Below are 24,880 nucleotides of genomic sequence, written 5' to 3'. Positions count from 1 at the left end.
AGCTGGATCCAGGAGTAAGTAAGGAGTGGAGGGGATGAAAAGGGGTATTAGGTTCTGCATTGCTGGGGATTTTGAAGAAGTTTCAAGTACAATGTACAATGTACGCATTCACAGTTAATAGAAAAAAGGTTGCAGGTTTCTCAAGTACCAGGGTTGAAAGGGTTACGGGTAAAAGGGGGACGGGAGTAGAGATAGAGAAGGAGTGGGGTACTTTTTGGTGGCCAGTCTACCTGAAGCATTCTGGAATGGCATTTTGGACGAAGGTCCTTGTTGGTTATTGTAAGGAGGGGGCATTTGTGCCCCTGCACCGGCACCACTGCTATTACCACTGTTCATTCCATGCTGGTGATTGAACCCTTTAAAAAGGAACACACAAAACGAATCAAAGGAGAGTTAATGCAACAGTCTGGTATTAACCAACTGGCATTCCCTCAATAACACACTGCAGATTGATTGAACATGCAACTAACTGCCCCCCACCCTCCACACACACACACACACACACACACACACGCACACATAAACACACAACATCAGGTTTCCAATAAGGATATGCCATATTAGACACCAAAGTTACGATATACTATCCCTTGCGGCACACATGCTGGTGCTGTGAACTGGTATGATTTCTCGTTTCCTTCCTAAACTCCCCCACCCCGGTTCTCCCCGAGTCCTGTTTACCATCAAGCCAGCATCGCATTCCCTCCAGAGCTTCACTGATTGCCACTAAATGCACGCTCCACCTTGTCCGATACACTACCCATGTGATCGTGACAATTAGCGGCTATTCTTTCCACGTATGAAACATTCATTATTTCTTTCACTGCAACTTCATTATCATAATGACATAATTAATTCAACAGTGTCTTTTGCATTTTTTAAACAATGCATCTCAGTCCCTCAAGTGAAAACAATCTGTGGCTTTTATTATTAATTGATCTTTGCAAAGCCATACTTTTTTTGTCTATGACAAGCCTCATCCCATTTTCATATTCATCTCCTTTTAATTTATATTAATACTGCAATTCTGAAAAAGCATTTGTTCATGAGGGCTGATACTTCTATTTCCTATTTTTGAGGTGTCATAATATAAAACAATCAAATACTTGATTGACCAATATGAATTGAACCTTCTAGCAAAATCCTCATAGTAAGGCATTCTCAAATACATGGGACATATTTCACACGCACATTAAAAAAAAAATTATATGAAAACAAAAACTAACACTGCGTGCAAACAACAAAGGGAGAGCAAGAGATGAATGTACGAGACACATTTCCCACAAAAGAAATGTTTCTCCAGCTCTGAAAATGCCTGATTCCTTGAATTAGTTTCATACAGCTCTGCAACCAAAGTCTATCCCCTTTAAAAGCCACCTTCTCTGCCCCTCATTTTTTTTTATCAATGCCCTAAGAATTTCACATTAATTTCCCCCTAAACTTACCTTGCATATTTATGTCAATGACATACCATGAGCTGTTATAATTGCAAGTTTAGTGCCAAAAGCATCATTCAAATTGTGACTCGATAGCATTTTGCAATTATGAAGCTTCTAGTGCTACCGAGAAAAAAAAAGTTTTTCTTCCACTTACAATGAAGTACATAAGATAATGCAATCAAATGATATCAGCACCTTCAACTGCAGCTGATTTCAATCATACATTAAGTGTGCAATGTGCAAACTTTCTTTAAAAAAACTTTCCTCATGCAATGTTGTTTTTGTTACAGAAATTAAACTGTGCAACACGGCACAACTATCAAGATATCTACCATTGCAGTACTTCCCTAAACAAGATTCTCGACATTCCATTGATAAAATGACTAAAATAATGACAATAAAATCTTTTAATCACTCTGTACTTTCATATCGAGGGTAAATGTGTGCAAGGGATACAAGTTTGTTTGCTTTTGCATTTTTTTTTTTTTTTGAATGAGTGTGTAATCTTTGAATTCCAGGCATAGATCAGTGGGAAACGTGTTTATCTTTTTATCTTTTCTTTTTTTTTACTATATGTAAAGGCAATATATGTAGTAAACACATTGCAGCAGCAAAGGTAGTGAAAATACAAATGTGAACAGGGCTCCACAAAATCATTTACCCTGGTCAGAATTTCTTTCCCTTATATAAATATTCAGAGCTGCTGTACTGACATGACCAAATAATGACTTTTGTGAACCTTTTTTCTCTAATGAAATCATGTAGTTTCCACTTAGTGAAGGCTGCATTAACTTGATATTGTTAGAAACCCAAACTACTAGAATAAATATTTGTAAGTAAATAACTAAAAATAGAGTTTTTAAAAGCTTCAGCATGAGCGAATCCAACATGTCTAATAAGGCCTTAACAGAGAGAAAGAAAACAAAATCTTCCACGTAGCATGGCCATGAATTTGCTTTAACTATTGTAACATTGCATTCACATCAAATGAGGACATAACATCTTCATATCATCATGGAAAATGTAAAGATGAATATAATTATGTCTCTCCAGAAAAGTATAGGAGTAGTGCAAATTCACTGCTATAACATTTCATCTTCCATGATATGATTATTGGCCTTTAATCTGTGTGGGCTATCAGAGCCTTAGCATCAATAAACAGAACACAGTGACTCAAATTTGAAAGCGCTAGCATGTGATTTAAAATGTTCCCAGACAGCCTTTGCTGAAGGTATCCAACATGGTACGATGCGTCATTTTTGCTGTATGTGGTTGAGTGATTTGATGACCATCAAGTTTCACACATAAACCAGGGAGGAGGTACAGAAGTGACCAAAGAGAAGCAAATATAACAGCTCATATGGTACATCACACCCTTGAAAAGAGCAAATAGTAATCAACAACAATACATAGATCATGCAGATGCACCTCAGCCAAAGCCAAGTCTTACCTCAGACGAACCCATTTCTGTTTTGATTTGTTTTGTTTTCTGGAAGATTTTCGGGTGGGGTGCTTTGTGTATGCGTGTGTGTGTGTGTGTGTGTGTCTTTTCTTCTTCTTTTTTTACATTAGAAACAGCTGACAAACAAATATAATAGAGAATGAAGAGAGCTTACCCCTACTTTCAGTTGGTGTTGAAGTTGGCGTTTGCGGTGTCGAAGCATCTGACTGGTTTGGTAACGTCTGGTTCTGTGAAGGTTGCGGAGTCATAGGACCACCTACATTACACACACACACACACACACACAAACAAACACACACACATACGACAACAAAGAAGCACAAAAGTTGTAACATATTGCAAATAATTTCCCACAAGCACTGACAGCATCTACGAACCATGATCATGTACATGTTTACCAATATCATTCCATTCGTCAAGAGTGTACAGTAGTTGCCATAAGAATTGATGGAGTCACCAGGCTATTGCAGTAGGTCCTTTCCGGTCAGACATTGTTTGCACATTGGGAGATTCTTCACCAGTGAAGTCTTCATTTACTCTGGACAGGTTAGTTGTCCCACTGCTCAGCCCACAGTTCACACTTGGGGGAGTTCCCTCTTGCGTATTCTCTTACGCCCCCCTCCTCCATGCACTCCAATCTATCAACTGGTCTCGCACAGGTTTCCTTTTTTGTTTTTCCTGCAGGTCCCCGCGGTCTGTTTCGGTTACCATTCATAACCAGGTGAGCCGCTCATGGAAGTGATGAAATCACCATTCCTTGAGCATACACTCCTGTACCATGTGCTCAATAAAACTGAACTACAACTTATACACATGAAACTGCCATTACTTATAAAATGCATCCTGTGCCAACCAATATTGCTAATGAAAAGGTACACAGCAATGATGACAAAAAATCAGGAAAAAACTCTTACTGAGTTATGATCTTACTTTGTACTAGAACACATTTCCTCCATTTATTCTTGGATAATTGCCAATCCACTGTGTACACTGAATGACAAAATTCAGCTGGCAGTGGAATGCAAGCAATCAGTGTAATAAATGTGGGAGTAACAAGGGAAGTGAAAACATATCTTCCTTGGGAGGTACACACTGAATTGAAAACTGGCAGTTACAGGTTTATAGGATTTACTTGCAAGTGTTCATTTTAATATCATCAAAGATGTAAAGATTCGGCACTAGTTAACATATGCGTGCAATAATGATTACATAACAAACGGAATGGTAAATACAGCAAGCACAGGGACTTGATTTTAAAAACTTTCCATTTTTTTTTTTCCTGTCCATACTCTTCTTTCTCCTTGCAGAGAAAATGAAACTGAACTTCATGTCAGGTAGTCTGTCTGTGCCAGACTCATTCTGCTCGACTGAATATTAGACACAGTAGCTATCAGCCAAAATATTAGTTTAACTTTGGCTTCATTAATGCAGGAATATCACACTAATACTCACTGACGAATCAAACTGTTGTTTGTTTGAAAAAAACAAAAACAAACAAACAGTAACTACAGACTGTTTGACAAGGCAATATCTTAATATGATAGGTTGAGGAGATTCTATGATCACCAATCAGTTTCTACACAGGTTCTTTAAAACTAACATTTTTTTTCTAAGTGCTTTCATAGGACAGTAGAATCTGGGGAGAAAATATGGCAAAATAAGAAACATGAGGACTTGTGTTGGTGCATTGGGGGCATCATGTTTTACAGGTTGTGCTACTATTTGTCTCTGGTATATAGTTTGCAAAGGTTCACTGTATGTTGTATAGTATGAGTTTTCCAGTTGTTCCAAAAAGAAATGGGGGAGGGTATTAGAACACCAGCGAAAACTTACCATGAACACTGGCTGGAGATAGTGATGAGCGTGATATATGACTCGCTGGTGAGCCCACAGGTGAAGGGGAGGGTCTGAGGGCTGTAACTGACGGGTGGACGTGAGGGGAGTGTACTGAGGTGGCTGGGGAGAGGGGTGGAGCTGTGGAAGCTGATGAACCACTCTGGCTGTTTGAGCTGCTGGTGTTTGGGGTGGCGTGGCTACTCGAATTGCCCACAGCTCCTGCTGCGCCTGCCGTGGATGATGACTGGCTGTTGAAGTCACATCCTGTCGGAAGATCGTCTAATGATCCCGACAAGTCCTGCAGAAAGGAGGTAAAAATAGGAGAATTAGATTTGGGCAGCTATCCCTTGTATGGACATCACATCCCAATCTACAATGTACATGCACACAGACTTTTGGCATTGTATCTACATCACCCCCTCTCCCTGTAACACTCTTACTTTGCTCTGGTCTTCCTTTATCCCCAACCCTTCCACGCCTTTATCACTCGCCCATCAGAAAGCGTAACTTCTACCCTCACAGTAAGCCTACTTATCATCTTTCACACAGACATACGCACAAATGCCACTTTTGTATGGAGGTAAAAACCAATCAGTTTCGTACAGATTCAAATACAAATCCATGTGTCTCTTATAGTACCACACATTCTCATGCCGGTTTGCCTCAAGCATTCAAAACTCATTGTTTTACAAGTAGAATGTATTGGATTCCTGCCTGATTGCCAAATCAGGCAAACGGGTATAATGTTTCTCTTCAAGCCCTGATCACACTGAACATGCGTGGTCTACGAACACAGCAAAATATTTGTAAAAAGCAGTACCACAGGAAAATACCCTGGCATCGTCACCTGATAACATACAAGAAAATCAAATATCAAATAATCTTGATGATAAACAATCACCTACAATTGTTGGCATGCATCTGCAAAGTGAATCACATTCTCAAATCACACATATTTTCTTTAAAATCACATATTTCCTACCAGATACAGATTAATCTTTTCATAATCATAATCTTACAATACTGTACAGTTTGCAACAGCATGGGCACACCAACAAACAATAGTACCAGAGGAAATCGTGTGACATGACATTTGCTCTGCGACAATTGCTTTGGTCTTATTTTCTCCAAGGACTTAGGGTTAGGGTTAAGGTTGTTATACGGTTTCAGGTTTAATTTAATGTGAGGATAAAGATTAGGGTTTGAGTTATATTTTTGAGTAGAATTTATGTGTGGCTTAGCATGCAAATATTTCATGGGAGCAATTGTCGGAGGAGCAAATGTCATGAAACGAAAGAAAACATTCCACCTCCCCGTGCAAAGAGGCAATGCACAAGTTGCACCAGGTAGAAAAGCAACCAAGCTGTGCTGACAAAGTATGAATGTACATTACAGTAATAGGAAAATACACAAAATTTTTTCTTCAGCTGACATTTGCTCATCCTTGATTCATGCGAATGCTTCTATATCGAACCATATTTACAATATAGACAGAGTGCTTCTGATCACAATACACTAATTTAGGGGAAAATCACAGTTAGATAAATAAGAAACACTATGACATTAAAGTGGTTGTGAAGAAAACTTAAAGGACAAGTTCACCTTCATAAACATAAGGATTGAGAAAATGCAACAATATTAGTAGAACACATCAGTGAAAGTTTGAGGAAAATTGGACAATCGATGCAAAAGTTATGAATTTTTTAAATTTTTGTGTTGGAACCGCTGGATGAGGAGACTACTACAGCTTGTGAGTCATGTGCGTACAACAGTATAAAGAAAATATAAAAGAAAATTCAACATATTTTCACTTTTTTCACATAATAAAAGAGCAATTGACTTGCCTCTTTCTAAAGGCAGGGGGAATAATATTACCCATAACATTTATCGGTAACGAGTCAGGGGAATGTGTACTTTTTTCAAAAGATGGAATTTTGTGAAATTCTCTTTATATTTTCCTTATATTGTTGTACGCATGTGACATCTAAGTTATTCATACACTGCAGTAGTCTTCTTATCCAGCGGGTACTGCACAAAAACTTCAAAAATTCATAACTTTTGAACGGATTGTCTGATTTTCCTCAAACTTTCAATGATGTGTTCTACTAATATTGCTACATTCTCTCAATTCTTATGTTTATGAAGGTGAACTTGTCCTTTAAGCCTACTATTCTTGCCTTTTGGTTCCACAATTACAATCTTGGCAGCACTAAATAGGGGGTTTGACCTAGTACACAGTTTCAGCTGGAATTTTTGACAAATTGCTGACCTGAACTCATGGATATGTTTATAATTGAAAATGTAATTCAAACCAATGTCATTCAGTGTGTGTAAAATCCTTGCTGTAGCTTAGATAGCAAATTTTTTTCCTTTTTCATTCATTATTTTGGGGGGAGGGTGAAACTGTCTAAGACCCAGTGTACAGTGAGTGAAAGGGCCGGGCCCGGCCGCGGCTGAGCCCGACCTTTATTTCACTGTAAATGCGCAAAAGGCCAAATGCGGTACCAAAATCGGCCGCGCATTTGGCCAAGCTCTGGCGGTAGTCTCAGCCGCAGCTGAGCCCGGCCTTTTCTCACTGTAAACGCAAACTGGGCCAAATGCAGTACCAAATTTAGTCTGGCTTCCAGACCCTCTGACCATACTATTTCGCTATTCAGGATATTAACGCCCTCAACGTCGAGAACTAATATAGTTTAAGGTGGTTTTGTCCTGCAGAGGCCTTTGTCTTCGGCAAAGGCTGTGACTTCATCAAGGGGCGGCGACGCGGAGTCTAGTTGGCAAAGGGTCTGGAAACCAGACTATACCACATTGCGACCGGCGCCCTCCCTATAATAGTGTTTGCTTGCAAGTAGAGCGCCACTATGACAAAAATATTGAAAGGTTTGAATTAAAAGCCCGGGCTGAGCCCGGCACTGTAAAATTGAGGCTGGGCTCGGCCGCGGCTAGGCCTTGGCTCGGCCCAGCCCCGCACTGTAAACGGGGTCCAACAGTTACAATGCAGCTCAGAAATGGTTTACCCGGTATGCAGTAATAAAATGCATACCATCATACAGTGTGGGATGTGGCATAACATTATAATACAAATACTTTGCCTTAAGAATTTCTGGTTAAACCTATGGGCAGAGGTGACTCCAAAGTGGTACTACTGTAACACGAGGAATGTTCGCGTGCATTTTAATTTTTGCGAATTTCGCGAGCGCCAACATTCACGAAATTAAAATGCATGAGAAATTTCTTCTATATACTATATACATTGAATGGCAGTGGCAATTCACAAAAAATTTCATGCCGCGAATATATCATGTCTTACAGTATTCTCTGAAGGGTGCAGGCCCGAAGTGAAGAGGCACATAGTTTTAGCCAGTAACTAGAACTTACGCATAGTATATTTGTTTTATATTTTGGATCAAAATCTAAACAAAAGAAGGGGAAACTGAGAGGCATGAAGTCGTGTGGTGGATGCAATGTTGTGGGGGATCTTACACTGACCATACGAAGTAGCACACATGTACGATGTCAGAATTGCTTTGTGATGACACAATTGTTTTGTCAGAAATTGTTACATTTCAGTGGTTGTAGGAAGCAGTGTACAATGTTACAATTGCTTTGTGATGTCACAATTGTTATCAGAAATTGTTACATTTTACAGTACAAGTGGTGAAGTGATGTCAGAATTGCCTGTGATGTCACAACTGTTTTGTTAAAAATTGTTACATTTCAGAATGACGGTAGGAAGCAGCACATGATATCAGAATTTCTTTGTGACATCATTTCACAAAAAGTAATATAATTTGGAAAATGTCATTAAAAAGAAAAATGTCATTTTGCAAAGAGTACACCACGGAGTGTCAAGCATGCCAACATTCTGAGAGCAGAAAATACCTAAAATCATGTGAAGCTCCTTCAAACCAATCAATTAAGGATAAATTTTTGATCCAAAATATAATAACAATTAATCTAACAATGGAAACCTACAATAGCTCAGGCAACCGAATCAATGCACATGTACAATTGTTGCTGAGTTCTCAGGCGTAGCACAATTTCCATCTGTGATGCTCATTCAAGTGACTATCCGAGTATCCAATTATCAACTACACAAGGGAGGCATCAATTTCTCATCCAAACTTGTGTCTCAAATAATGCTGAAATACTTCGAGACCACATTAAAATGAAGGGGAAAAAGTTATCTACTATTTTCCTCACAGTACTGTAATGTATTAAATAGGTACCGTCCAGAGCTTGAAATCATGGTCATAAATATCACTTCAAAAAGAGTTTGTGCCAAGAAGTGAACCACAATTATACTCAGCGCATTGGTACCTTTGGTTTACAAAAGGACCCGTAGTCTGAGAGAATGCAAACATTCTTTCATGCAGATTGTAACAGAAAGACACAACAGCAGAGTTGGATACACACACTTTTCCTTGTGTGCATCGAGAGCTTTGTCTACAGTTTCATTCACCAGCTTCCTGTTCATATTATATCCAGTAAGTGGCTTACAATTGGTAGAGAGAGAGTGTAAGAGAGGGGGAAGAAAGAGAGAGAGAAGGAGAGGGATATGAAAAGAAAAGTAAAATGGCACTGGGCGTTGCAAATGAAAACAAAACATGCTTCACGCACATTGATACAGTAAAACGCCTTTGAATATATATATACATGTGTGACCATATCATTTTTCTTCTGTTGAATCAAGGGCTAGTTTCTTGTAATACAACATTAACTGCACAAGGTTGATTTCTTTCATACCAAAAAAAAGAAAAAAAAAGCATACTAAGGCATCACTACAGGTAACTATTTTACTTGCTCTAATCACTTTGATAAACATTTCAAACACCTATGAACAAAAGTATATATGCATAGTGTATTTACTAATACCAAATGTTTATTATTTGGTGCCTTAATTTTCATGAAATTCACTATTAAACTGATATATTCGAAAAATCAATTACACACAAAAACATTACCACAAAAATAGTGTATTGTATTCACGGTAAATATCATTAGTCTCACTTGTTAGAAAAAGAATGATATTGAATTTTTGTTTTTGTTTTCTTTTCAGAGTGAATTTAGCCACTTACAGAAATTTATCTTGAAAAGTTGATATTTACAAAATATGCTACATATGGTATGTACAGCATTCATAGACACCAACACACACACAAGCCCAACTCTGAATAGAAATACCGGGTACTGTAGATACAAACATTTATTTGTGTTTATGTACATGCATTATATAAATGATATATTCCTGCCTGCTTAGTTAAAGGGACTGTACAGTACTGGTTGAGGTGAAAACTTAACTTGTATAGGCCCAGTCACACTGCCCAAAAGTCGCGTAAACGCATGAATCACGCACAAAATTTGGTTATTCCTGCTTGCCCATAGAGATTTTTCGCTGATTTACGTGATGAAAATCACCGATGAATTGCGCAAGAACTACGGAAAAATCACGCAAAAATCACTAACAAACAACGCACTTTCAGAGCATAGGGACGCAAATAGGGCGAATTCGTGGTTGTGCACCATGACTGAGGTCCCCGGAAAACCACGCATAATCTGCGCATTATCACTAATGAACTGCATATGAATCGCGCATGATTCACGCATGAACGCGATAGCGGCAACATTTTCGCGAACGATCACTGATATTCCACATATATTTCACGCATTGTTCACGTAGGAGCTACGCAAAAATTATGTAAAACAGTGCAATACTGCGCAAACTTTTACGCGAAGCCGAGTTTTGCGCTGCTCAAAAGCTGGAATCGCGTAAAGCGCCGGTCCAGCGCACATTGGCAGACAACTACGAAGGTTCCACGTCAGACAAACTCATGAAATGCGCAAATCGCGAATGTATCGCGCAAGGCTCGAATTTCTTACGTGATTCATGCGTTTACGCGACTTTTGGGCAGTGTGACCTAGCCTTAACATTTTGCTAGATATTTGGAAACCACTCTATGAACCGTTAAAAAGCTTACAATTCTTAGGGAAATCAAAATTATTTGATGAAAATCGGTTTTGAAATGGCTGAGATAAAAAACAAGGTAAAACAAAGAGATCCTAATAAAAGTCGTGGCATGTCAATTTTATTATGATCGCTTTTATGGATGTCTCAACCATTTCTAGGCCAATTTCCATCAAATAAACGTTGAATCCTTTTTGAAATCATATGCTCCTTCATTTTTCATAAGAGGTTTCTTATTATCTCATCAAAAAAAAAAAATGTTATAAACCTCAATCCTCACCTCAACCAGTACTGTACAGTCCCTTTGAAATGTGAATCCTTGGTCCTGTTTCTACAGAGGTTACTGCACTCTCACATCCATGAACTTGAAATATTCAAGGTCACTAGACTAAATACATAGACTAAATATTTCATAGCAAAATAATGCCTCTGGTGCCCTTATGGGCGGAGGTATAAAAGTTAGATATTTATCCTTCTGATAAAAACATAAAAGAGTATGCATGCACGCATACATGTAAGTCCATCCATTTACATAGACACATTAACAAGGATTACAAATGTTTACAATAATGTAGTAAATACTGATTGGCAGACTGCTCCAGAAAATTGTTATACATGCCTGGTATCATATTAAAACATGACCTGATGAATTATCCAATCATGCCATATTATATGGACCAGAGGCGCTTTTGTCTAAATCCAGTACACTACTGGATGCGCCACATATTTAGCGAGTCTAAATTTTCACGAATCAGGACTTCCGGACAGTTTCGCGTGTGGTTAAATTTGTGATCGTGGAGTACTGTACTGAATGGAGAAATGTGTGTGTGTTACATTCATATCGGGATCAGAGTCATTATTTTTGCATCTTTGATTTTGCAAATAGCACCTGACTCGTGAAATTCGCGATAATAAAAACCTCGCAAAATATTCAGCGTATACAGTAGGCCTATATCATTCAGTTGACACCCTATGCAAAGTCAAGGAATAGAGCAGTACCTAAACCATCTTAGGTTTACTATTACTACAGGAGTCATGGTTGAAAATTATTGTCAACGAGCACTAAACCTGTTCCAAACTAAATTCTGAAATCCCCATAGACTTAATACACAGGTCACCCGGTTCCCATATGGAACGGGCTAAAAACATGTCATCATATCTTATTGCAAATCAATGAATGCCATGCTGTACATGCCATGATCGGGACTTACTGACAATTTCACTTGCTGTGAATTCACAAGCATGAAGTACAGCAATGGAAGGAGAAATGTGAGCGTGCACATCACATTCACGCCAGGATCCAACTTGATACATTCACGCAAAATTGCCCTACCCAAAAAATAATAATAATAATTATAATACTAAATAAATGAATACATTTTTTAAATATGACAAAATAAAAAACAAAAAAGTAAAAATACAATCTTACGAAATAAACATAAATGGCGTATCAGTATCCCTTGCATGCCTCGATGACATTACTGCAAATTCTCATACAAAAAGGCCCTGCAGGATCAACCTCGTATTCAACCATAAGGCCCACTTTCATTGGTATAGGCCCTATATACAGCGCTTGTAAAAAAAAATGCTGTTTGACCCCTTCAGCTCATACTACCACGAAAACTTGCAATCTTACCGCACTAAAATAATATGCAAGTTTTGTCCACCACGAAGCACATGCGCAATGTGTTTGCACACTGCATGCAACAACAGATTTCACACAATGATAAACAAAATAGCCTTGCTGGATAGCTGCAAGTCAGACTTTGTGTGTGGCTGTGGGGAGTGAGCCAAATAATGAGCAGAAGTCACATGAGAAAAATCACAAGTTTTCTGCACCGAGGGTTTTCATTCCTCAAACTGTCACAGCAAACTTCACATGAAGACAGAAGAGTGAAACTCCCCTGTGTAATTTTTCTTTCTGGTTACGCTTCAGCTGGCCCTTGTCTCAGTTACCAAGCAACTTGCAGCATAATGTCACAAGTTTTCTAGTGTTCATTGTCAGAGTGAATGGGCCCTTTTGTTAACCCATTGAGGACGAGTCGCAAGTATACTCGGGCAAGTGTCTATGGGAAATGTGTGTTGTAGAAAAATTAGCCCGTCCTCAACGGGTTAACCAATTTCTCAACAGACATACCAATCAAGCTGATCTCCTTTAAATATTTCATTCTCTCTGTTGGTCATCACAGGGTATCCCTTTTATTTATTTATTTTTTTTTTTGGGGGGGGGGATGCTGATAAAAATTGAAAAACCTGTGGGGTAGGCCTATATTGACAAATATCTTCTTCTTTTTTTACAATTACATCAACATAATGTAGTTCAGTGACTCTAAAGGACTTCACAATTTCCTCTGACCACATATTCCTGCCTGGCACTATTAAAGTGTTCTTATGAGTAGGCCAGCAAGAAAATATCATCTGCCTACTTTTCAGGTATAAAAATGAACTTGACAACACTTTACCCAGAGGCAATATAACATGAAAAGGTAATTTGAATTGTAGTGACTTTTATCTTTTCAATAAATTAAATCCTCTTTACCCTAATGTGGTGGAAATTGAGCTTAAAAATAAGGCCAAGCATTAATCATAAATTAACTTTGCTAGAAATTTCAGATGAAATTTCCCTTAAAAAAAGGTTAATAAGTCTAATCAATTAAAAAGAAAAATAATAATGTAGCACAACCTGCAGGATATAACCAATAAATTAGTAGCTGCCTATGACACAAAGAAATCAAATAATGCCCCTGATACCCTTACAATGTAAAGGCATTGAACATTTAATCCTGTTATGTGCTCTATTTACATTACAAAGGCTACTATTCCACTACCAGTCAACGACTGCATGAATTCTACAGAAGACCAGAGCGACTTAGTAGGCCTATACTTTATCATGCTATTATATCTTTGATATTCATGATTCCAACTCTGACTGATGTGCATTTCTTTTAAATAAAAAGGCCTTTACAGTACTTAAGAAAGCAACTACAAATCTTACACTATTTTACATCATTTTACAAACAAATTTGATATGTGAAAAAGTTTTTTTTTCACTAGTCAAAACCATTTTCTATTCAGTAACATAATCCAACTTCTCCCTACTGAGCAGCACCACATACGCCATGTGTAGCTTTACACTACTATACTGCTGTGGCTTGTGCACGCAGAATGTAATAAAAAAAAAAGCCTCCAGGTTCAATTATAGAACCCCCAGTACCACCACTAGTTTTGTGTGCCTATGGAGGTTCCACATATGACAAGCCAGCATGGCCAATTTGACTATTAATGATTAACATCTTCCGTGAAAAATATAAACTAAAGCGACCTTCTGATCAGGGGAGAAAAATACAAAGTTCACTTGAGAGACTCTCAATGTACTTTTTTACACACAACTTATAACATGGAAAATATTTGCCAATATCATCCATTTGTAGCAGTACTGGTAAATTGGCAATGCCTTTCCTGGAGGTCTTTGGGTTTGAATAAAAAATACACAGCCTTGTTATCATTCAGGCTCCATGCCATTATGCATCAGTGGATTCACAGAGCCTAACCCTTTTTACAGCCAGCACAATGCCATAGGCTGCATACATGTACCACTGCGCACTGAGCGGACTAGTCTAGTGCAGTGTAGTAGAGGCTGGTGCGGCACAGCACACACTGAAATGTGCTCCAAACACAACATACTCAGTACAACACACTCCACAGCTCTTGCTCGTTCACACATACACACACACACACACACACACACACACTCCTGACTGCAGTGTACATGTGTGCACAGGCAGTGCATGTAGAATGAGTAATGGCTTATTTATGAGGCCACAACTCATTTGCATGCGAAAGTAGTTCCAGTCTGAAGGGGCCCCATAGGAGAGAATACAGGCGCTAACTCTGTGTGTGCTGTACGGCTCGCCGCATTACACGTAGAGAATATCCATACACTGTGCATACAACTCCATTAACTGAGTGAACAAAAACCAAGTGAATCTGCACACCATGTGCAAAGTTTTTTTGTGAAGCACCTCAAATAATGAAAAAGGGGCAAAAAATGTGAATCCACCTGAATTATCTCGGGTTGAGAGAAGCTAAAAAAGTAGCCAAGCAAACGGCCAAGCTTCGCATGTGATCCCTTTGACCCCTAGCGTTTCCCATGCATGACACACTTCTAGGAGGTCAACATTGGCAAGGTTGGGGATAGCAACAAAGAGCAGGATGAATATATTCAAAATCCCATCATCCAGACTGTCATATTAGGCAGAGTACACATGAAAAGGCAAGGAAGGGGAAAAAAATAAGGGGAGAAATCATGGTCTCCCCAAGTTGCATCCCGCGAGTTCTGCGCCTTCGTCAAACTTTGTCTCGTGCACAGCAGCCGGTATTGATTATTTTCAGGCGATCCCTAATGTCATTTTTCCACCAAGCAGGCTCTGTACATTACAGTTCCTTCAGGGATTTCTCCATCAAAAAGTTTGGCACCTTGACTGAAACTGAATTGTGGGTGGCATCAAAGTTATCCCTAGCACTTTTGATAATGATCATAAGAGTGGATCTCAGTGGTTTTATGAATGAATGAGTTGTTTTTTACCCCTTCTCACAGGTGCTGTCATATAGTAAAACGTGTAACATTTAACACTTGACTTGGCAATCATTAGATAACAATCAAATTAGGATCCAAGTATGATGATCCAGAAAGCAGATTTTTGACCCAAGTTTGCTGGCCAAAGTTCTATCTGAATTCACTCTTCGATTTCTAATTACCTAAAATTTTCTTCATCTCACACACAATTTCAGGGACCATCTCAACATTTCTTACTGTCTGAAAGCCTATATTTGCAGATTTTTCATGACTGACCATTCTTAACTTTTTTCTATGACATACACAGACCCTTGCACTGCTTAAATGCTCGCAATTTACCACTGTACCCAACTAGACGGTGGATTTTGTTTAAATTCTACAGTATTTCCAATATAATTACAAAGGATACAAGGAGACTGTTGGCCTTATAGCAGTGCGTGAACACATGTACCACACACTACTATGTGCATGCATTCTGAACAATGGAGGGAAGAGTGTGTACAACTAGCTTGCTATATGCTGCATCGCTGGCTGGCCACTCCTTACTGTAGTTCTGGTGTGTGTATTGGCTATATGGTGCTAACATGTGGGTTGTAATCTACTTCTGTTTTTATATTCTTTTTATTCCTTCTCCTTTCTTGGGTGGTGGTCTACTGGTGCTATACTGTGTACCAGGAGAAGAGACAATACTTCAATGTTGTGTGATGCACTTCGCAAATTGTGTGTTCTTTTCTACGCTCTCTGAGAAAATGTTTCAAAATCATGCAAACTATGCAAATGTGGTTGTGTTTTCTTTTTCCGCAGACAAACAAGGCATCACAATGGTTCGCTTCTCGCTAGACAAGATGCACCATACTAGGCAAAAAGGCATACATATCAAACATTCAAAATTAACAGATAACAGTCATGCACTACTCCACAGGTTCATCTCTGCTGGTCACATGATCATATCGGCAATGATAAAAGCTGCCCACATCTCTCACACATATCCCATACTTCAGTCTCCTCCACTGGCGTAAACAGAAATATATTCTTGTTTACTACCACTGCCTGCTTATAGGGAAGCCCAATCAGATCAAAGAGATCTATGCTCTGCCCTGTTGAAGTCGCTTTGAAATGAGAAGCCACACGACTGCATTGTCTAAGATAGGAAGATCTTCCATATATCTATCTACAAACGTATATGAATACACATCTGTAGATTATATTCCCGACATCTTTCTACATGTGAACTTTCGCCATAATATTGCACAAGTGTTCAACAACAAAAAATTCTGTTTCTGAAAGTTTCACATTTTTGCAGCTCTAGCACTTCAATTTGTCAAAATACTGGGATGCCAAGAACTCAGTAAAAATGTTCTTCAACGGTAATATGTTATAGAAATAATGTGTCTTGATTTTAATGAACACTAATTATTTAATAAGATAAAAAATTAACTGAAATGTTACAGCTGACGATCATGTTTTCTACATGCAAACTGCACAATGATATGAGCATGTCAGAGCCACGGTCCCCCCCCCCCCCCCCCCCCAGGAAAACTTGTAAAATCACTCATAAGTCAACATTTTGCAATCCTTTACCAATATCTCCAAACACACATTTTGGGATTTCTTACTACAAGTTATTGTGCATAAAAATTAAGGAATGCATGCATGAAGACTACTGTCATGGTGTTGACTTACAAATACCGCTGGCGCTTAACTCTCAACTGAAAGTATTAATACCCTTTCACCTAAATGCGCGGCTGGCAGCAATTGCAAAGACACATTGTACGGGATGAATGGCAGAGTCATCACGATATTGGGTACACAAAGATTTACCTACTTCACTCCTACCTGCTACCCATGGACCACAAAAAAAAGGGCTTTTGTTATGACATGTGACCACATGGCTCAAATGACAGGTCAATGGCCTTGGTCATGTGACCGTGGGGATTACTGAGCTAATAATAGGTGACCTTAAATGAAAGTACAAACATTGCCGGCTGACAAAAGCCGACTCTGGAATGCGGACTGGCATGCCTCCATGGCCTTTATCAAGGAGTAATTAAGTGGAGTTCTTTCGTAGGGATGGCATAAATCAATACAAGTATACGTGGTGATACACTGGCCAAGGGGGGAAAAAAAAGAAGGGCACTTAGGAAGAGGCCATGACTTTCCTAAAGTCATACATATACAATTGAAAGCGCCGATCCACTTCTTGTCATACATGATTTGACAATTCATGAGACGATTGCTCAGAACTTTAACAAGACCTTTATTTCTTAGGAGCTGCTTTTTGTTGTTTTTAAGTTACTGCAGAACAGATGTGGAAACTGCCTTTGAGCGCTTATTCGGTCTGTGTTTCAGATACATTTGTATGCAATTTTAACTCAGAATACCTCAACCCAAAAGGCATACTGAAATTAACAAACCTTTTCATTACTCTAGCAGGACTGCACACTACCCATTTTTTCTGTGTAGGTACCCAGATTTTCCATCTATTACTGGTCTAAAGTATTCCTGAAAAAGTTACTGGTCCAACAGTGATTTTTACTGGTCAGGGACCCTTGGAACAGTGCCATTGTGCAGCGTTGTCTTATGACAATTTGTCCCCTTTTTTTTTCTTTTTCTTTTTCTTTTTTTTTCTTTTTTTTTTTTGGCTATTGCCAGGAGTGTTGCCATGCCAATTTCTGCTCGAAATCTAACATTCATCACTTTGTCAAGGCCAATGACAAGTTACTTATCCAGCATATGTTTGATTCTTATATCAAATTGAGGTAGCTCCCATACGTATCGTATCAAATTCATACAACTCAAAAACCCCAAACACATTGTAATGAGGAATATTTCAACTGCAACAGGATGTCCAGGCCTTCTGTTTCAATGATTTGCAAAACATGCTGGGCTGCAAATGTTATTTGATTTTTCGTTCTTTTTTTTTTTGTTCAATCCCCATATATATTTTACTTAAAATGATACCACATTTCTATCACATACTTATAGCATCTTCTCATTAAGATGGTAGTTCTCTCACTTCTTCCTCAATAGATACACATTTACCTGCTTAGGATTCACCAGAACACATTTTCACATCACTACAATTTTGTTTGTATGTTTGTTTCACAAATATCCCTTCATGGATGCACATGCATGGTCTCTCTCTCTCTCTTTTTTTTAATTCCAGTTAAACAAAAACTTTGAAACAACCCAGAACAATCTTCCATGCAACTTTTCAAGCAACACAATCATTATCATCATCCCTTTTCTGAGCAAATGAGTATGAGATATAATAGTACATTTTTCATGTCAAGTTGTAAAGTTCAGCATGCAATGCACATCATTTATTATCAAGTTAAACATGCAGAAAATGCCAAGGATGATGAAATTTTGAGAGACAATAATGTAACTTGACTATATTTGGAACATTCTGGCTTTTGTTTTCACTTGATAATTTATATTCGCATACATATTATGCTTATTATGGAGCTACATGTACAGTTATGCTGGGCTCACAAATATAGTTGGATTTTAAACTTTCTTTCTTTCTTTTAATCCCAAGAAATAAATTGGATCATTATCTAACCAAAGTCTCTAATTTGAAAACAATAAAATATTTTTTTTTTGCCTTTTCCTGTCTTACTTTGTTGCATCTTTCTATTTTGTCTAGGTCAATACTGCACAAGTTGTAATTCTCCACACAGTAGAAGGTTGAATGAATTATGGGACATAGATGAGCATTCAGTATACAGGGAAATCTACATTGGCAAGAAACCTAGGTTTTTTTCACACTGCATTTTTTTTTTAACTGCCTACACACTTTTTGGAGATTCAAGCACACTCACACAGAGAGTGCATTTACAGCAAACTTTTCTGGGTCGAAGTATGGTCTTGAAATCGTGTTGTGTGCTATAGACAGTAGTTTGTGATTACAACACAGATTTGAAACATGGTTTTGAAACGCACTGTGGAGGGGTGTTAAAAATGGTGTTTCACTAGAAACAAGGTTTTGAAAGTAATATAAACACAAACGTGATTTGAAACATGCTTTATAGGACATCCTAGGCTGCATTTATCATCTTTCCCCCGTTTAAACGGCTTTCAAAAGCCGTTTCCAAAGTTCTTTCCAAAGCCGTTTCCAAAGCCCTTTAGAAACGGCTTCAAAAATAGTTGCATTTATAAATTCTTCGCGAACACGCTAACTGGCCTGTCACTGCACAGCTGCATTGCGCAATTCGACCCGAGGAGAAGAGGTCATATAAGGCGTGCATGGTTTGTAACTGCAGGACAAAGCTGTTTCAAAACAGCTTTGCGTTTATCTCGCTTCAAAAGGCTTCTAGAAACAGCTTTCTGGAAACCTGTTAAGGAAACCTGTTTCGGAAAGCACAAATTTGCGGCTTTCGAAAAGGCTTTCCGAAAAGGCTTTCAAAACAGCTTTGCGTTTATCATCTCGTAAAAATTCCCTGAAAGTCGTTTGGAAAATCTGTTTCTGCCGAGAAAAAGAGTTGATAAACGCACCCATGGTCGCACCTTCGCTATTTGACCAATCTAACTGTCAAGGGACAAGCTACGCATAATGAGATGCACAATGGCACAGTCTGAGCATGCCAGAAACACAATCTCCACTGTCAAACCATGTTTCAAAACCATGTATCAAAACCATGTTTCAAAACTGTGTTTCTTGGTAAACAAAACCTTATAAACGCAGCCACAGACACACATCTAAACTGCCAATGCTTTTTTGTGTGTGTGTGTCAGTCATGTACATGTGTACACTCTAGCCCACTGCTAATCAGTAAAAATTCTGGGTTTATGTGTTTTTCTTTTATTTTCTTCTTTTTATGGGGGGGGGGCATTTGATGACCCAAGGTGCATTTTTGGGTCAAGAATCCATTGTTACCTCCATTCACATCGTATGGATATATAATGCAACCTACCACATAATCCAATCATAAGTCGCTAGTGCGAATCACGGGGGGGGGGGGGGGGGGGGGGGACAAGAACATAAAATAAGATGATGGAGAGCTAGCTCACAAGTTTCTGCCAGTGTCAACAGTTGATTTCCTCTTTTTTTTGGGGGGGGGGGGGGGGGAAAGAAACTTCAGGCTTTCTCAAAGTGGATTTTTGCCAATGTAAATGGGTCTTGCCTCTCTCCCATTAATTTTCATCCCAGATATGATATCTTATGTCACCAGTCTCATGGAATCCACTAATCAAGGATAATGTGGAAAAACATTTTTTTTTCCAGATTCCCCTTGAATAATACCAAAACTGTCTATTAAAGAATGGGATAGAGACTGTAAACTTTTGCTTGCATATTATATGTGCCGTGCACATTGATGCACACGTTTGATACAAGTGGTATGTGTACTGTAGGTACATGCAGTGCATTGTTGGTATCTGAGCATACAATGTGTATGTGTGAATGTGTGTACATACGATGTTGTGTGTGTGCATCTTCATGTGATACACTCAGAGCCACAGCAATCCTTGTACAGTGCGCAAAGTCTCAGAGCACTAAAAGGCAATCAGTCGAATTCAGTGTTACATGTAATCTGTTTGGAGGGCCATGTTCTAGAAAGAAGACCCCAGTGCAGATCATTGGCAGTGTGCATATGTGTGTACAAAGCCGTTCTAAAACAGGTAACAGTAAGAGGTCAGTGGTTGTCAGGCATGATGAAGTACTGTAACAAGTGTATATTAAAAAGCATGGTATCTCATTATAAAAAGTTGATGAAAATCATTATACAGTATTGCTTGTATGTTAGTGGAATGAATAAATTAACCAAAACTAGATATATCTAAATGGCTCTAGTTGTGGGGGGCATCAGGTCACACCATCTTTTTTTTTTCTAGCCTTTGTGCAAGCTTATGTAGAGGAAAATAAAGAACACTAAATGTACAATTTAGCTTATTGATAGAATAAATTATCCAGACTAAAAACAGTGTTTTTTTAACACTGTTCACCATTTTTAAGTATATCAGGAGCTCTCACAGTGCAGAATGCATGGACACAGGTTCCTTGCTTTAAAAATTGATATACTATGATTATAAATACTTCCACTGATGTAAAGAGTTGAAATCAAACAATCACTGTACCCAAAAAAGGAAATCAAAGAAGATTGAATGCAAAGACTTTTATGCCAACTAATATGCCATTTCTTCATTGTCTGTTATGGAACATATCCTAGATATTTTCGCTAGCATTACTGTAAAACGAGGAATGTTCGCGTGCATTTCAATTTCGCGAATTTCGCGATCGCCAAGATTTGCAAAATTAAAATGCACGCGAAATGTCTTATCTACACTATATGCATTGAACGCAAGTGGCAATTTGCGAAAATTTCTTGCCAAGAAAAAGGCTGTCGGCTCCAATTTGCGAAAATTTCATGCCGCGAATATATCATGTTTTACAGTACATTTCATTGATATACTGTAGAACCACAAATTTTCACATGTATTTTAATTTTGCGACAGCAAAGATTGGCAAAATCAAAATGCACATGAAAGTTCTTGTCTACACTTTATAAATGGTATGCCAGTGGTAATTTGCAACAATTTCATGCCACAAATATTTCTTGCTTTACAGTAGGTGGTTGTTATAATGGTGTCTGGGTGTGCAAATAAGTGTAATTGGCTCTGTTTTCCTTCATGTCTCAAAATGTTCTGAGCAGCCAATTTGGTTGTCAGTAATTGTTACCATCTATACACAAAAGAAAATATGAAATAAAAAAAAATGCCAAGTAAAAGAATGATGACTTAGGCACATTGGCACATCAAACATCAAATTAAAAAAAAAATAACAAAAATAAGTAACGACAGAACGTTACCTTCACATAATACCAATGTACAAAAACTTGAATGACATTTTCTCCAAGGATGTACACTGTATATTATACTGATTTCATTTTACAGGTATGCATTTTTACCTACAAACATGAAATGTCACATACCACAAATTGCAAAGATGTCAAGCAAGCTAAATCAAAAATGTAAAAAAGGATAATAATAAAGATAAAATATAAGAGGTTCCACAAAAATGACCTTGATGACTAGTCAACAAGAATGCTATAAAACCAAGCAAATGTCTGGTAGGTGTTAGCTAAAATAAATGCACAGGATGCTGGACTATGTATACATTGAAATATTTCAATGCACTGTTGGCAGTGCAGCACGACTGGCCATCTTTTTTTCTCTCTCTCTCTTTTGGAGACTTTTTCATGGAAATATGAATTTATTTCTTTTGAAGCACTAAAAAGAAGACAAAATATCACAACGTTTCCTTCCTCTCTTCAAGCTCGATACATACACATCAGCTCAATATTATGTGTCAGGCACGACTATAAGGGGGGAGGGGAATCAATTACTTGACACAAAACCATGCCACCAGGGGTCATTAAAACCATTTGAGCACAGCAGATTGACTCAGCAGGTACCCTATAAATAGCACAGCAAGAAAACAGGGGCTTTCCCCCCCACTCAGGTGACTCATACCCCATCAAGTGTGCCACATATGTAAATGAGATTTTGATTCAATGACATTATCTATCATGTGATCGCGGTGGATTGACGTCACTGCAGGAGCATGTCTTCCAGCCCGCTTGACATAGGATATTATGGAGACACAAAAGCTCCCGGAGTCTGGGGATTGACTTTGCAATAAGACGGCGGCAGAAGGTCAATGACATTGCCCTAGTGGCATGGATTTCTATGTCACTCGATCAGATCTGATCGCGAGTGGGCAGAATGTAAACATTTGCCACCAGGGCCAGGCCGCTGCCAAGTGTCCTGTCGCTGCTGTCTTTGCCGGGAAGATTAATTAATAAGCCCCCTATCGCCGTCAGCTGACAGCTACCTGTAATAGCCACTCAATCTCTTGCTCCTCACTAAAGACACAGGGAAAAAGACATAAATGACAGTAATGTGCCCATGCAAACACCATTCCCCCTCCCCTTATCCCTGGCCATTCCTTGTGAAAGAAGTAAAACCCATCACCCATCCTTTGCGCCCCCAGCCACTCTCCTCACAAATGCCATGGTGCACTGGCACATGCATTCAGCCCTGTTTTAACAGACCTTACTGCGGCAACATCGCAATAACGTCCGAAGAACAAAATTCCTCACCTCGAACAATAAACTTCGCAGGAGATTACCGAAGCAAAGAGCAAAAGTTACCGCGACAACGTCCGAGCAACAACCATTTTAACAGGCAAGGTGAAAAGAGATTACCTGGCTGTTGCCACGGTAACTCTAGTTGAAAGGGTTTGTTAAAACGGGGCTTTCTTACATTGATGTACTTAGCTTATCTCACTTTTTGCATTTGAAGCTTTACTTATTTACTGTATGCACAACATACAGTTGTATTTCGTGGGGTTTTTAATTTTGGGGAATTTCGCAAGTTAGGTTGTATTTGCAAATGTAAAAGCATGCAAAAATATTAACTCAGATCCCGACACGAACACAATACGGATTATATTTTCTGTCTTGCTATACTATGCCATGTACAGTACCTAAGATTTTAAAGAAGATGAACTTCTTCTGCCTATTGACAGATTGTGCAGTGCTGCTGGAGATAGCCTACAAGCTGAATATTGTGATTAATCTCAATTCAAAAATTAGAAGTACTGTGCAGATGTTGCTATTTTTGATAGTACCAAGCTAACTTCTTGTTCTTTTCTCTCTTTTTTTTTTCTGAGACACAATATAACCTGATTTACAAAAATTTGACACTGAGAATGGGACAAAAATGTCATGGTTGCTCTTTGTAACACCTTTCAGCAGAACTCTTTGAAGTACTACATTGGTACCTGCTTACCTACGGTAAGCACACACCCTGTTTGAGTATATATTCATACTTCTGAACAAGTAAACAAATATACCATGTACTGAGAGGATACAGTAATAGTAAAGACCTTTTAAATAAAAGATATTTGCATATTAAAACACAGAGGATCAGTGTACCCCAGGAGAAATCATTTTCACAGCAGTCTATGAGGCCAATACTGACAGCCCTTTACAAACGCTCTTTGAATAAACACTGATTAATTACGGTAACGGACATGTTACCTGTCTCAATACCTTCTAGTTCATCTTCCCATCTTGCCAAATAATGCCTGGCAATTATTTCATACAAATGTGAAAAAATATGAGGATGTCTTTCATCTTATCTGATTTTTCCTTCTAACATGTTCAATAGATCCTCATGTATTAAAGCATTTAATGCTTTTCAACATATCACAGGGAAACTGTTCTATTAAAGATCTGAAGCTGTCTCTTTCATTTTACTGTAGAAGCTGTTATTTTCACAAGGGTTTTTAATGCAAATTTCACAAATTACTCTTGGACCGCGAATTTAAACACACACACACACACACACACACACACACACACACACACACACAGACACACACAAATATCTCAAACCGAGAGCCCATTAGTGCATTTATGATAGCCTCGGTGTCAAAATTGCGAACACAACTCGTGAATACGTCTATGACCCCCTCATTCACAAAAATATCTGCATGCAAAAATAATAGCTTACAACAAATATAGTACTCACGGCTTGGATTCCAAACAACTGTGCCTCTGTTTGGTACCTCATTTCCTTGCTCATTAATTGCAGAT

The 24,880-nt window shown here is 38.5% G+C and overlaps 1 protein-coding gene across 2 annotated transcripts in view; it reads right to left on the bottom strand.

Annotated features, from left to right (window-relative positions):
- LOC139725638 (uncharacterized) overlaps positions 1 to 24,880 on the bottom strand; it is a 79,020-nt gene that overhangs the window by 27,314 nt on the left and 26,826 nt on the right. For both annotated transcript variants that reach the window (XM_071636728.1, XM_071636729.1), the window contains exons 5-6: positions 4,735 to 5,035; positions 3,056 to 3,157 (exon numbers count right to left, since the gene is read on the bottom strand). In XM_071636728.1, coding sequence (XP_071492829.1) covers positions 3,056 to 3,157; positions 4,735 to 5,035 — 403 coding nt within the window. The remainder of the gene's footprint in view (positions 1 to 3,055; positions 3,158 to 4,734; positions 5,036 to 24,880) is intronic.

This window comes from Diadema antillarum, unplaced genomic scaffold, assembly GCF_040938485.1.
Source record: "Diadema antillarum isolate AM-2024a unplaced genomic scaffold, OU_Dant_1.0 seq00000053_RagTag, whole genome shotgun sequence".
NCBI lineage: Eukaryota > Metazoa > Echinodermata > Echinoidea > Diadematoida > Diadematidae > Diadema > Diadema antillarum.
The sequence above is the reverse complement of the archived record's forward strand: the minus strand, read 5'-3'. Positions and strand labels throughout refer to the sequence as shown.